The sequence below is a fragment of the Malurus melanocephalus genome, unplaced genomic scaffold (assembly GCF_030028575.1).
Source record: "Malurus melanocephalus ecotype Western Australia unplaced genomic scaffold, MMel_1.1 scaffold_534, whole genome shotgun sequence".
Taxonomy (NCBI): domain Eukaryota; kingdom Metazoa; phylum Chordata; class Aves; order Passeriformes; family Maluridae; genus Malurus; species Malurus melanocephalus.
Genome location: NW_026623766.1, coordinates 72,348 through 87,694, shown reverse-complemented (window position 1 = coordinate 87,694; position 15,347 = coordinate 72,348). Strand labels below are relative to the sequence as shown.

General features: G+C 44.6%; 1 protein-coding gene across 2 annotated transcripts in view; it reads left to right on the top strand.

Annotated features, from left to right (window-relative positions):
• SUSD3 (sushi domain containing 3) overlaps positions 1 to 11,048 on the top strand; it is a 31,250-nt gene extending 20,202 nt beyond the window's left edge. For both annotated transcript variants that reach the window (XM_057381852.1, XM_057381851.1), the window contains one exon: positions 10,044 to 11,048. In XM_057381852.1, coding sequence (XP_057237835.1) covers positions 10,044 to 10,257 — 214 coding nt within the window. In that variant the 3' untranslated portion in view covers positions 10,258 to 11,048. The remainder of the gene's footprint in view (positions 1 to 10,043) is intronic.
• The last annotated feature ends 4,299 nt before the right edge of the window (positions 11,049 to 15,347 follow it).

Genomic DNA, 15,347 nt, shown 5'->3' with positions numbered 1-15,347 from the left:
AGGGGAGAGGTTGCAGCAGATTAGCCGGAGAGAAGGCTTTAATTGTTTTTGTTCAACTTGTACTGAAGAGCAGCAGGGAAGTCCCTGCTCTGTCTTGGGGAGTGGAATCAAAGTGCAACTTGCCTTCCCTTAGGAGTCTTGGGAGTGGAGGCAGCCCCGAACACCTGGGGCTGCAGGAGGGCTCAAGGGAAGCATTAAGCATCGCTGTTCATCCCATAGGGAGCTGGGCAGCTTCCCTGAGAACTGTTTGGTTATCAGGGGGTGCAGCACAAGAACAGCAGGATCYTCATCCCCAAGGCAGCAAGAATTCCAGTGTGGGAATCCTGGCTCTGGGATAGCCCAAAGACACATCCTCACTATARTAATTATAAATAAATAATTTATTTATAATGAAATGCATCACATGCTGTGGGTTCATGGATGATGAGCACAGCACACCTTTGTGCTTGTTTAAAATCATCTCAGAATGTGTCCATGTGTGTTACACTGCCCATGATGGTGCCAACAGAAGCAAAGCAGAAAAATGAATATGTCTAAAACCTARTCGCAGTTTGGCTATTACTGTTTGTATCAAACAGTACATGTTATTGTATCTTTTACCCCCTCTGGGTTCTGCTTCATTGTTGTATACAATAACATACTGCACAGTTCTTGTTTGCTCTTAATTTACTGCTCACCTGTACAGCCTTTCTGTACAGCAGTGTCAATGATCTCTAGTGCTTACCTGCAGAAAACAATCKTATGCAGATTATAAACCTGCTTCCATGACACAGCACAGCTGGAAATCATGTTCAGATGGAGCACTGCACAAAAGGCTGATGGCTCTTTTATCAGTTTCTGGTTTTGGGTGATTTCAGGAAGATATATAATGCTAATTAAATGCTGGTTACAACCTAAACAGTTTTTAGAAGATTCAGGATGCAGTTTTTAATTTTGTGTGACTGTCAGGCTACGATTTTGTGTTTTGTGTCAGTGTAATCTGCTTTTAAAGTAGCATGGATTCACTTCTGAAGGGCTGTAAGCAGGAGTGAGTGTTTTGATGGAGCTTTAAGCTCCTCCTGGGTTCTTACCTGCACCACTCCATGAAGCAAAGACTTCTGTTTATTGARTTCTTCACACCTTTTCTTACCTGARAGTAGCAGGGAATACACCATTTGTCTGGATAAGCAGCTTCTCATTAGCCAGAAATCAAGTTTATTATTGCTTCAGAAAACTGGAGGATGTGTAAACTTCAGTAGTGAATGGCAGCAACAGGAGGAGAAAGGCCTGGGAGCTCTGCTTTTCCTAGGCTGAGTAATGAACATGCTGTGTGAAGTCCTGGTGCTCACACCCACCTCAGAGTGCAGGAGGCCCACTGGTAATCAAGGTTTGCTTATCTCCACCATGCAGAAGGGACGGGATCCTGGCTAATCACTMACCAGTTAAACCAGCTATGAGAGCAGGTGTATCAGCCTGTGCACCCTTAGCCAAAACCCTGGTTGTTTTGCATGTGGAGAGTGGCCACTGCTTCTAATAAGAGATGGAAATGGCATTGAAGGTGATTCTGAATAAAGCTGTCCTGGAATTGCCCTTGGAACAGCTGTGACCCTTCCTTATTTCTACCATGTTCCTTTTTCCTGCTCAAATAAGAGCTGTTTAATCAAGTGTTTAGTAAAAGATGCTGATTTCTACTCTCTAATWCTGTTAAATGAATATATATGCAGGGTGAGATGTGGGAATTCTGCTAACACAGTTCATGGAGACAACAAATGGCCTACCAGTTTTGTAGTTCACTTGCAAGGCTTAGTTTTTGTGTGTAGCAGATTCGGCTATGTTTCTTCATCCTATGCTTGTCCGCCTTACTGGGAACAGGAGGACAATGCAGGCACTGGGGAGGTACAGACATGAATCTGGGCTGTGCTGGGAAGGCCAGCATGAAGGGACATGTTCCCTGTCCAGGTAATTGCTGTGGCACTGCTTCCCCTCTAATGGGAGCTGGACATGTTGGCAGCCTGTGCTTGGAGGAGATCTCTAAACCTGTGGGTGTTGCTGTGATGGAGCTGTTATAGTGCCAGCTGTCCAGGGAAACAAATACAGGCCTGTRGCATGGCTGGCAAAAAGCAGCAAAACTGAGGGCAGGCAATCCCAAAGGGCAAATTCCATGTATTTCTGCATGTCAATGGTCAAGAAGAAAATGGAAAGAGTATTTAACTAAGACTCCTCAGGGAAGGTTCAGACTTGCCATCAGTAAGCATTTGTGTACCAAGAGGGTACCTGGAACAGGGTCCTGGAGAGGGTATTGGTGCCCCAAACTGTCATTGTTCAAGGGGCATTTGGGCAATGCCCTTAATAGTGAGCTTTAGTTTTTAGTCAGCCCTGAAGGGGTCAGGCAGTTGCACCCAATGATCCTAGTGTGAGTCCCTTCCAACTGGAGTATTTCAGTCTAGTGTAGTCTRGTGTAGTCTACCCTTCCTACCCTGTTCTGTCCTACTCTCTCTTGTGTCAAAGTTTCACACATTTGCAGGAATTGTCCAATGAATCACTGGATCTCTGAGCACAACAGCAATCCTACTTGGTTTTTCTACGCAGGAACTGTCCAAAGAAGCACAGGGGATGAATCCTTTYCTCCCTGCCTTTTCCAGGGTCGTGGTACATGCTGTTTTCTGCAAATCAGCCATGGGAAGTGTCTCTGCAGCCCRTTTAGAAGGGGAGGTTGAGATGAGTGGTGTCTACCTTTAAGAAAGGAGTGGGTGGAGAGCCTGACAAATTCAGTCATTTTTACGATAGCTTTTTCTTTTCTTTAAGAAAACTGTTTGGCTGCTTCTTGTAGCATGTGAAGTATCTGGAAGAGTGAGAACTTCTCCACCCTTGAAGAAGACTCTCTTGAGTATATCATGCTACTTTTCAGACTTAATTTAATAGATTCAGTGATTAGCATTCGATTCATACTTTAGGATCAAAATACTGTAAGAAGAAATAAAATAAAAAGCCCCATTCTTTCAGGTAAGGCAATATAAAATAAAAATCCTTGCAAGCAGGTAAGGTGTATRTTGACATTTACAGACACATTTAGGATTAAAGAGCTCTAACCAGTTTAAGCTGTGCCTTAGTATGCTGACAAGATCATTTTGGCTGCAATGAGGTGACACAATGTGGATGAAGAATGCTGATGTGTAGAAGTTATAAATAACRGAGAAGCCCAGCTGTGCAACAGTAGAAGCTCCATCGTGTTGTTCTGGAYGTGTCTGCCACAAAATGGGAACCTTCTCACCTCATGTTTGAGGCATAGGAACAAAGATCATRAATATGTAGTTTTGCAAGGAAATGTTGAATTTTAGTGGCAATTACTTTAATTATAATGAGCATATTCTGACTGCTTTGCTGCTTGAACAAATTGCTTTAAAATGATGAGAAATATGTGTACAAATACCAGGATCATTAACTACCGAGTGAAGTCACTGCTGATGCCACCTCTTTCATTGAATGTAAGGAATCATAATGAGTGAACATACCAGTTTTTAGCAGAAAGTCTTATATATATGAGCTGTAAATATTTACAGCATATTTGCTTTCTTAAATTATTGAAAACGCTCAATATGTTGAGCAGGGAAAAACAAGTTACAGATCATGGTGCTGCTGGGAGGGAGGTATTTCCCCACCGTTGCTTGTTACAAGTTCAGAGTAGCAGATAGCAGTTTGCTCTGTGGTACGGAGCTTTGAGCCAGATTAGCTGAAAAAAGTGTCTGTGCCTAGGGAAGGGAGATTAACTGCAGCTCTGGGCCATGTAGTTAAAGGAGAACAATGTCCATGAGCCTCCAAAGCAGTCCCCAGGAGGATTGCTGGGCAGAGGGCCTGTSAGCATGTTGGGAATAGCATTCACAGCCTGACTGCAAGACGTACCAGGATATGTCATTTTTGAGTCGATTATTTTCGGACGAAGAGTAATGCCTGGCCCTGCAGTAATTCTTTAGAGTACTTGCTTGGGCACCCAGCACCTGAGATGAGCCATCCTCTTCCATCCCAGCAAGCCACCATGTGGGAGAGCTTGCATAAGACAGACTGAGCAGGCAGATTGTCCTCTGCCCTGTGTCAGGGACAGAGTAAAATATCAGAAAAAAGAAACTTAATGGCAGCTGTCCTTCCTCTCTGCCAGCTGCTGGTAATGTTTGAGAGATGGACGTGAAAGTTACTGAGGCATTATACGAAAGAAATGGGTGTCCAAAAGAAGAGTGGGGTCAGCTGAATGCCGGCAGGGGTAATGCTCACCCACTGCTCAGAGTCAGCTATAGCTGCTTCACAGGTGAAGGTGTTCCAGGGCTTGACAGCCCTTTCTGTGAGGAATTTTTTCCTTATAKCCAACCTAAAATTTCCCCAAATTGACAGAGCTTAAAAACTGCCTTTAGTTTTCAGCTAGCAAGCAAAACTTCACAGCAAACAGTGCAATGGCCTCAGCAGAGCAGATGCTCTAGGAAAAKAGGGTTAAAATACAGGGTGAGGAAATGCACATAAGCAATTGCTCTGATAAACATCATTGCTAGATTTTAAATCTGTGAAGAATTATCCTATCCTGCTGTAATGTACATCAGTTAAATTTTAAGCATGTATGCAGGGAAGGAGCTGTCCTGTGCTTGTTTTAGTAGTTTGTAGCATTTTCACTTGTTCTTTAGGTGCAAGCCATCAGCTCCATAAAAAACAAAAGGAAATGCAAGTGTTCTGCAAGCAGAAATTGGAGCCTGAGTCCAATTGTAACAACTTTTGGTCTGGCAAAATGTTCACAACCTAACATTGTGAGAGAAAACAGCAAAACCCTTCTGGCGTGAAGGGACATGGAAGAACCCACTTTTCCCCATGGAAAGCACTCCACTTTTGGAACCTGTTAATGTATCAGCATGTGTAGAAGATACTGTCCCAGGAGAAGTACATATAGCCAGTGTAAAGGAAGTGCTGAGAGAGCTCATTTCAGTTTGCATCAGCTTCCTAGTGATGGTCAGAAATAGCCACACCTCAGCTCTTGCTTTGCTTTTCAGTGTAAAACTCCTGTAACCTGTCCTGGAATAGATACTYCCTTGATCCAGTGATGTGCTGCTTTTTCATAAGGGAGAATTGATGATCCAGCATTTTCCCTACTCAGGAGAATTGAATGTAGCTGTACACTAATTCCTTTTCATTCCCTGTCAGCTAAGAAGACAACCAGAAAAAAAAAAAAATAGTCCAGCTCAAAAGTACAATTTAATGGGAATCCAAGACATTTGGTATGGGGTTTTCTTGTCTAATGTGGAAGCATTTGGAGGAAGTTGTGCATTCTAAATTTGGACTGTTTAGAGGTGAATTATTTTTCATGGCTCTAGGTCAAGTTATAAAACATTCTCCATGAAGTAGTTGATCTGACTGCAGGAGCAAGTCGAATGGAAAAGCCCATGTCCCAGTAAGCTTAAAGTCCTCCTTTCACCTATTCACATAGCTGGAGATATTATCCAAAAAGAAAAACCCTTCTGCAGGCTGGTACATCTTCCCACAGAATATATTTTTAGTAGCTGAATTTTTTGTACCAGAGCCTTTTCTGACTACAAGWTGCTTTACCATTGTACCTGGCAAAAAGCAAGTGAGGACAATCCAACAACAGAGCTCCAAGTGAAAAGGCTCTGTACGAAGTCCCAAAGCCAGCATGCTATTAGGAGAGACAGGTCAGCATTTTCAGTCAGTCCAAGAAGTCAWATGCAAAGTTGGTGAGATTAGCCCATGACTTTGACCTCCAACATAAAATAATTTTCTTTTTGATATAGTGGCTATGTAGTGGAAATTTTCCGCTATCTTGTGTAAGGGGTTGTGAGGAACGCCCGAATTGGAAATTTGTGTTGCTCTAAAAAATTATGATGTCTGTGCAGCCTTGCTGAGGAGCAGAGCTGTGAGCAAAGGGACCTTCTAGGATGGGCTGGGGCATCTGGCTACATTCCTGCTTTGCCCTCTGTCCCCTTGAGRGAGCTTTCCCAGCTGTTTGCTCTCTGAAACCTAAGTAGAAGAGATGAAAAAGGTGAAGGATRTGATGCTCTTCTTTTGGTCGAATGGTGTGATGTGGATTTACCGCAGTGAAAGGGAAAAGCACTTGGAGAAATATCCATGTTGTGAGACAAATTGCTGCAAAGCTTAAAGGAAAATGTCAGTAGAACAAGAAAAATGCACCAGGACACCTGGAATGACTGCCAGAGGAGATGCACCAGTGGGACAATTAAGGGGGCAGATAATCTTCTACAACAGTGACAGTGCAAGTTTGTCCTGGGGAAACTGATCTGTCAGGGTTATGAAGGTCTGTCACTGCTTATAAGGTCAGCAGTGTGACCAGAGAGGCAAGACATTTGCTCTCTCCAGAATAAATGTTCATTTGTTCTGATCGACCTCATGGTCGGAAGTTGCTGGTGTTTGCATGCAGAGYGGTGCCTGAGGCTGTGGGCACACRTGGGACCATTGGCACAACATCCTCRAATGAATGTGTGGGTGTGAATGTGTCCCCTGCTCAGCTATGATTCCAGTGAGGCACCTGTGGGCTGCTGCCAGGGCACAGGAAGGGATGCAGGACCACTCACCACTGTGGGGTTTAATACTGCACCACACAGAACATCCAGTGAATGGCTGCAAAGGGCAAATGACCTGTTGGATACAATTGGATGGAATTAATACAGTTCCCTGCATGAAATGTTTGATTGCATGGCAMCAAGGACTGAAGGGGAGGAGACTCAGTGTAGGAGAGGGGCAGATTTCCTTTCCGATCTTTTCCCCATGAACTGGTCCAGCCTTGAGCTTCTCTATTCATGGAGTTCTTTTTTTTCCTCTTGTTTTTCCTGTGTTTTGTGTTCCTCACCATCACCTTTTAGAGGCTCAGATCTTCCCAGTACCTTTTGACATGCAGGTTTCAAAGAAAGCTGAGACAGAGGAAGCAAGCTGTGGCTGTGGTTTCACCTTGGGGCCCCATCAGAAGGGTAGGATAAACTGGCTTTTAAGTTACACCCATTTCTGAATTTCAGTCTTAATTGTCACTGCAAGAGCTCGAAGAGGGTATGTACAGCAACATGTGCTTTCAATAGAGCTGCTATTATTGTTTTCATAGTGCTTTCATGGTTATCCCAGGGTCTTGTACAAAGCCACCGGGCATACAGCAACAAAAAAAATCCCCTCCTATCCTCCAGTATAAAAGCTGTTTTGAGAAGCAGTGCCAGCACCAGGCAGCTTTGTGGCTGCATTCTCACACATCTCGAATGTCCCATTAACAGTGTTTTCCCTCCAGCAAGGAGCAGCTCTCAAGTTGCATAGAAAAAATATTCTTGTGAATCCTCTAAGCCCCATTGACAAATGCAATGGTGGCTGTTCTTCTACCCTCATGGGAGCTACAAATTTTGTSTGTGAGATAAAGGCTGTCCTTGTCAAATGCATCATGCACTTACCTGTGCACCCTGCAGCACCCASGGCGGGTTTGTATTGCCAGGTCTGATTCTCTTGCTGCGATGTTTGGAAGTAGCCCAGCTGGGAGCTGGCGTTAAGGGAAGTTGAAGTGCTTGAAAAAATAGTCACACTCTTTGAGGAGAAAATAGGGAGCTTCCAAGGATGAGAGAGAAAAGTGATGGCTGTGTCCGACTGAAGGCCATGCATGCAGAGCAAAGCCCACTGCATGCATGGTAGTCTGTCCCTTGATGACACTGCCACCTTCTTAATAGCTCTTCTCATCCTCTGCTGAGGTGGAACCACASTGGCTTCACTGTCCCTCTGCTGTCCTCGGGGTCTGATCTGTTGCAGGGAAGTGAGGTGCCTGCTGTCTCATCTTGCACTTAGAGAATCACAGAATCATGGAATGGTTTGGATGGAAAGGGGCCTTAAAGGCCATCCCATTCCACCCCTTGCCATGGGCAGGGACACCTTCCCCAACCCCAGGTTGTTCCAAGCCCTATCCAACCTGGCCTTGGACACTTCCAGGGATCCAGGGGCAGCCACAGCTTCTCTGGACAACTTGTGCCAGCAGAAGTCAATGAAAGCTTAATAGTTTCTGAAATGGGAGGAACGTATTGCTGAGCCAGGAGTGCAGCTCTCCTCCAATTACAGTTTTATCCAGTTTGGGTCTCTGAGTTAGTGGTAGACTRTGGCTAATTGCCATGTTGCACAACATAGAACTTTACAGGGGGTGAATTCTGCCCAGGTGAACTCTCTTTATTGCACTATAACCAGAATACCTAAACTTGAGCTATAATCCTTGCAGGGCAATTTGCAAAGCCTTTGTTTTTGCAAAGGTTATTTTGCTGGCCCATGCAAAACTTTATTCCAGTTCTTTTCTGTGTATATACTGCTTTGATTTGATTTTTAGTTTGACCTTTGACTACAACCTCAAGAATATGGAGCTGAATTCCTTATGCTATAAAAAAAAAAAAAAAGCACAGCAGCAAGTATCTCAGAAGGTTTTCTTTTGGCAGTGAGGTGTGCAGCATTACTCCATATAGCTTCTGTTCCCTGATGGCAGGTCACAGGGGTGCTCAGTGCTCAGTTGGTGCCCAAAAAATGGTATTTGAGGTCTTGTTGAGGCCCCAAGATTAAAAGACATAATTAAAACATTACAGGTCAATACAACATGGGTGAAGCTATCATGCTGGTATTTTGAAGAGTTTATTGTCCGAATTACAGGTGGGTAAATTCTGCTCATCTGTGCACCTCCTTCATGAGTATGTTCCGACTGTGCTGATACAGTGTCCTCTCACATTCAGTGCCATGGTGTTTTAAGATGCCTTTACACTGTCTGACTGTAGCTCATGTCCCCACTAGTTTTGTAATGCAGTTTTCCAGTGAAAAGCAAGATTTATTCTACTTTGCAGGAAAGATGCATTCTGTACCAGGAGAACAAGACTTCTGTTATTTGGGTTTATTTTCTGTTACTCCCCTGCGGTTCCTCTGTGTGTGCATGCTTTGTGTATGAGCATTTCTGCTGGCTTCTGCAGCTGAAAATTGCAGAACACAGCTTGTGTTTCCTGGCCAGCTTTTCAGGTGTGAAAGAGTAAGACCTTGCTGTCCTGGATGGGAAGGTGCAGGCTGCTGCCTTCAGAGGCCCACACAAGGTTCAGAGGAAGCTGGAAGAGCCACAGGAGCTGGCTCACCTTCAGTGGCTGTGGAGCAGGAGCCCTCAGCCTTCCTTCCCCTTSCCTGCACGAGCTGCTATGCAATAGCTGATGGTTTACAAAAGCCCCCATGGCCAGGCTGTACAAATTGGCATTTTCCCTGAAGGACTGTGATTTGTCTGGTCACAGACCATGTTCAGAAAGCCCCCTGCACCCATCGTGTCTTTTGCAGCAGAGTGCAGGAACAAGCTTCCCCCTGTGCTTGTGGGGTGYGTGAGCATCTTTTCAGAAATGCTGTCATCTCCATCTGCCACTGCTGCTATTCTGCCCATGCCATCCTGTGGCTGTGACTGTCTGGGGCAGTCAAAGTGCTGCATTCCCCCACAGCTGGACAAACCYTCCCTTCCTGATGGAGAAAGGTGGGCAGTGAGAGGGGTCAGAGACTGTCAGTGCTGCACATGGAGTCCCAGTCTGCGGTCCCTCYGGAGAGGGCCCAGCAGTCGCTAGGGCAGGCAGCCAAAGGCCAATGCGAGCGCTGGCAGCTCTGCAAATAACACATTTAACCCCACTGAGCAGCTGGCTCTTGTGCTCCCAGCAGTGCTCCATTAACCAAGCAAGCACGTTCCTTCTGCACCAGGCTCAGCACTCAAATGTTCCCAGTCCCATTCTCTGGACAGCATAGCACTACATTGAAGCTGGGGACTCATTGGATGGCAAGCAAACAAAAAAGCATCTGCCTCAACCCCAAATAAAACCAACCTCACAAGTCTTTTCAAAGTCTGCATCAGCTTTTACAGAGACACAGTTATTTGCCCCACTGCTACCAACTGATTTTGATGCTGGGAGAAGCAATTCCTTATGTTACAGCACAAGTCATTTGTGAAATGCCCGATATGCAAATAAAATGGATTAGAAAAACCTGGACCTTCACCGGAATTAATGAAACAGAAATAACTTTTTCCTTTGTGCTTACAGGTTCCAGGAAGAGTGGACTCCGAATGTCATAGCTCCTGGGTGTTGCAAAGACAACAATCACCCGCTGAAGGGAGCCAGGAGCAGTGGTGCACCTGGGACATACGCGGCGCCGAGACACAACACTGCAGTGCAGACAGTGGACTTGCTACACGCTGTTGRAGTCTACAGCCATAAGGATAGTTGCAACAAGCCAAGCTGCCAGATACCTGAATAGCTGTTGTCTGAAATGCAACAGCCTCTCTGGACCAAAATGAACTTTTGATAGAAATATGTGCCTTAAAGACAACATAAAAAGTTTATTGTTCATATGAATTGGATGTTTTCTATATTYCAAGATGGTTATTTAACAGAAATGCTTCAAGGTCTTATACAAATAAAAATATGAATGTTGGGGCCGTCAGTCCATAGCTGTTCTCTGCAGTTTGCTGTGCAGTGTGCCATGGCAAAAGCATAATGTCCTTCTGTAAGCTAGAGGGGTGGTACCCAGTTTGCATATTTTTCTCATACAAAGTTGTTAATTTTTATTAGCAATTGCAATAATTACAATTATAATAATTACACCCCCCTCACATTCAGATCTTCTCTGAACCAGTGGGTTTTGTAAGAATTTGAGAAAGAAAATTCCCATATTTTTACATCTACAATCCCCCATGTTTTTACATAGTGGCATGATAGAACTACAATTTTTTTTTTGTTTTAATTAAATGCCCCATTATTTTGTATCAGGAAGGTCTTAATGAATCTACTCTGTGTTTATAGACCATGTGAGAATCAGTGYAGCAAAGGCCCATCTCCAGGTCTGCCAGCCTGTGGGAGAGGAGATGGCACGTGGAGGGATGTTGTGTCATGCTGTGGCAGACTTTGGGGCCCACACCAGTGATCTCCCTTAGCTTCTGCAGGTGTCCCAGTGTGAGAGCAGCTGCTGGGGACAGCGCTGCAGCCTTCCTGGAGCAGCCAGCTTGGGATGCTGCAGCACGGTCCCTGTGAGAGCTCTCTAAATAAAGGGTTGGGTAGCTTTTGAAAGCCTGCCGTCTTCCTTCTTCTCCTATTGTTAATCTRTTCATCATGTGAGGAAACAAGGTGTTTTTTTCTTGGTTTGTCCTTTTTGAATAGTTAAGTAAACAATGCAGCGCTTTTTCTACTGTTTATATGCAAATAGAGGTATATCCTAGTTATAGTATAGTTATTTTTGTTCAAGTTGAMGCCTTACTTAGTTCTGTCATCAGCTGTCTAATGGGTATCATCACATCCTTTCCATGGGTAGAAACATGACCTTACTTCAAGCTCCAGTAATTGTTTTATGGCACATCCCCTTGGTATGAATCAGGTATCCTCTTATGACCTGCAGTTCTGAAGCTTCAGTACTGAAATTCAAATTACTGTAGCTTGTTGGCAAATCTTGAAATGCCATCTTCTATCCTGGCCATACTCTGCAGAGATAAAAACCACTTGCTTGAAATTGAGTAACATGGAAGTTGCAGGAAAATAACTCTTTTATTTTCTAATGAGCTCAGTTCTACTGTACATTACACCAAGGTTCACYCTCCAACACACTTCTTGGTATGTGCTGCAAAAAGGAGAATGGATATACTTTCCATCACTCTACCCAATTTTGTTCTCATTTCATCTAATCAATGCTAGGGAGTGTTTATCAGGACATAGTTGTGCTGTGAACTATTTTSCCTGCAGTTTTCAGTCCCGTGTCAGACCCAGACAGCTTCTGTACCCAGCAGTGTGGGCAGAAGGTSATGCGAGGTCCCTCTGCTCTGCTCTGGTGGGACTTCACCTGAAGCTCTGTGTCCTGCTCTCCAGTGCCAGCATAGGAAGGATGTTGGAGCTGCTGGAGCAAGTCCAGATGAGACCACAGAGGTGCTCTGYGCACTGGAGCCCCTCTGCTCTGGAGTCAGACTGGAAGAGCTGGGGATGCTCACCTGGAGAAGGGAAGGATCCAGAGAGATTTTAGAGCCCCTTCCAGTGCCTAAAGGGGCTCCAAGAGAGGTAGAGAGATCTTTTGGACAAGGGGGGATGGCTTCACCAGAAGGCATGGTAAGGTGAGATGCAGGAAAAAAAATTCTTGTCTATGAGGGTGGTGAGGCCCTGGCACAGGTTCCCAGAGAAGCTGTGCATTCCCCATCCCATRCAGTGTCCAAGGTCAGGTTGGACAGGGCTTGGAGCAACCTGGTCTAGTGGAAGGTTGTGTCCCTGCCCATGGCAGGGGCTGGAAYGAGATGGGCTTTGAGGTCCCTTCCAAGCCAAACCAGTCTGTGATTCTGTGGTTCTGTGAGCTCTTGCATTCCAGGTGTGGCATTTGCTTCTGGCTAGGCCTGGGGCTGGCACCATCTCTGTTGCCTGTCCCATCAGCTGCAGCTGTGCCAGGTGGCTGGTGAGATTTGGGTGGATGCAAGGGGCCATAAAGCACTGCTGGGTCCTGTTTGGGAGCAATTGCTTGAATAGCATGCATGGTGGAAGTCCCCAAGTGGATGAAAATAAAAACCAGAAAGTGTGAAAAGAGTCTAGAGAGAAACAAAGGCTGGGAAAATCAGCCAAACATCTGAAATGCTCCTACACATATGGCTGGTACATTAGAGTCAAATGCATAGACATTACAGAATTTCCCAATAATGAAAAGTACAACATRGTAAGAATGACTTGTGCTTGTGGGACAAATTATAGGACTGGGATCCTGGCATAGTAAACTAGGATTTGTTCCRGGTAGGACACATGAGAAGAAAGGCCTGTGCATTCTCGGAAGTTCAGCATGAGGTAAAACACTTGTTAATCAATGTCTGTGGTTGGAGGACAAAGAGCAAAGGAGCATTGGCACATGGGCTGTGGGGTGTCCAGCACTGACTCTGCAGTTAGGAGGAGGAGCTGTGGAAATTTACCTGGGAAAATACCAGAAGCATCTCTAAGAATGTGTAACTTTTTCTGATCTTCTGCTGGAGAAGTTTACAACCATCAGGAAGCTGAACGTCTGTTTTGGCAACGACTTTATTTCTGAAGGYGATGGCTGGGGAGAGGGGCAGTTGCTTCTGCTTGTAGCAGGCATAAACTTGCTAAAACCAGAAGAGGCATTTGGGTCAATGTGAAAATATGTTTAAAAATCATGTTTTTAAGAAAAGGATGGAAAGYAACAGAAAAAGGAAAATAGACTACAAAAAGGCAAATTTTGACATTCCAAAATAAGTACAAATGCCATGTGCAGAAGCAGGTTAATAGATGTAGCATAGGAGGGCTGACTACCACTACCAAGGACTGGTAAAAAACATGTCAGACCAACGTGATGCAGGTGACAGCAAAAATCTTACACAACTGACTCAGAAATTCTGAGGGCATGAAAATTGGAGTGGAAATACTCAAAAAATGGGAATGTGACAGGCAACTGAGGTGCAGCACAACAAGATGTTCAGAAAGCTGTTCAGAAAGGCAAGAGGTAAATGTGAGTCATGACAAAAAGGGAAATGAAAGAAGAGAAAATACAGTGGAAAAAACAAAGATGTAAAATTCCAGGCAAAGTATTGCCTGGGACAAGCCAAAACAAGCCCAGAGATGACAACTTAATGTCTACTTTGTATCAGCCACCACTAAAAAGTTTACTGGTTATTGCAGTGAATTTTTATGTGGGACTAGGATTGCAGCCTCAAATAAAGCAAGAAGAAGATCACAAATACCAAGATAAATTTCTTTCCATTATGAAATACATCCTAAAGCACTAAGAATTAACTAAGCAATACTTGAACCATATTTATTACAGAATCAATTAGGTTGGAAAAGACCTCCRAGATGTTGGAGTCCAACCTATGACCAAACATCACCCTGYCAACCAGACCATGGCACTGAGAGCCATGTCACATTGTTCCTTAAACACCTCCAGTGATGAGGTCTCCACCACTGTCCTGGGCAGCCCTTTCCAATATCTAATCATTCGTTCCGTGGAGAATTTCTTCTGAATGTCTGATCAAAAYCTCTCCTGTTGCAGCTTAAGACAATGTCCTCTTGTCCTGTCACTAGTTGGAGCAGAGCCCAATGCCCCTTCCCCCCACCCCTGCCYGCACCCTCCTGTCAGGAGTTGTAGAGAGCAAGAAGATCCTTCCTGAGCTTCCCTTTCTCCAGGCTGAGCCCCGCCAGCCCCTTCAGCTGATCCACATCAGAGCATGTGTGCTTCATACCCTTCACCAGATTTGTTGCCCTTCTCTGGACCCCCTGCAGCACCTCACTGTCCTTCCTGAATTAAGAGGCACAGAAGTGAACACAGGACTTGAGATGCATGTACTGATACAGGAAACTTTGAAGGGACAAGGGAAGTATTAGAAAATGGGAAAAGGCAAATCTAACTTTGATTAGGGGAGAGAAGAGAACCTCCGAAGTATTAGAATGGAAGGGCTTCTCTGATCCCCGGAAGTGTAGAACAAATGGTTAAACAATTCCTTCACTAAGAAGATTCATCTCAACCTAGGATTAAGCAGGGTTGTAGGCATAGGAGGGATGTGTTCTGGCAAAATTATGCCTAAGGTACATGTGTGAAGGGTGGCCAAGATATCCTTGATCTTGCTTCTACAGCTCCTTTGAATTTCTTTCCTCTTCCCATCTCTATCTTCAYCAAATTTCATTATTTAGCTCAATAGTGTTTTAATTTTATAATGTGGCTTTAAAATGCAATAATATGAGTGCAAGTGAAATAAATTCCCTGTTGGGATGTTTGGGTCAGCACTTCATATGAGAGAGAACCTGTCTCCTCTTCTACATGAGGTGAAGCTGAGTAATGTCAGATGGGACAAAGWGCACCCTTGAAGCTGCCAGGCATGCTGACAGCCATGGAAATAACCACAGCAGGTAAACTCACTGTCCCCATGCCAGAGCACTGCATGATTGTCATTTATTTGGGCATCTAACGCAAGAGGCAGCAAAGTTACGCCACAATAAGGAAGCAACACCCAAACTGTTTGTGTGAGATTCGTGGCTCAGCTCCCTCTGGGACTGTGCTTAGTTCTGATGGCTGCATCCCCTGGAGTTAGCTTTATTGCTTATGCAAACATGATTTAYTGCCAAAGGGGAAATAAGTGCTGTGCAGGAAGGAGGTGAAAGCAGCTGAGACTCTAAAATAGACATTCAAAACTTTGTRACCCTTAAATATTTGCTGGCCAGTGGTTTCAGCTGGATTCAGCCTTCTATTTCTGCTACAGAACACTTGCATTTCYTTGTGTATTTTGTGGAAGTCATGGCTTGCACACGCTCACAGAAGTGTTTCCCAAAGCCTATACATTGTGTCTATGAGCTGGAGTCTGCAGKGGCTTCTAAGCCATG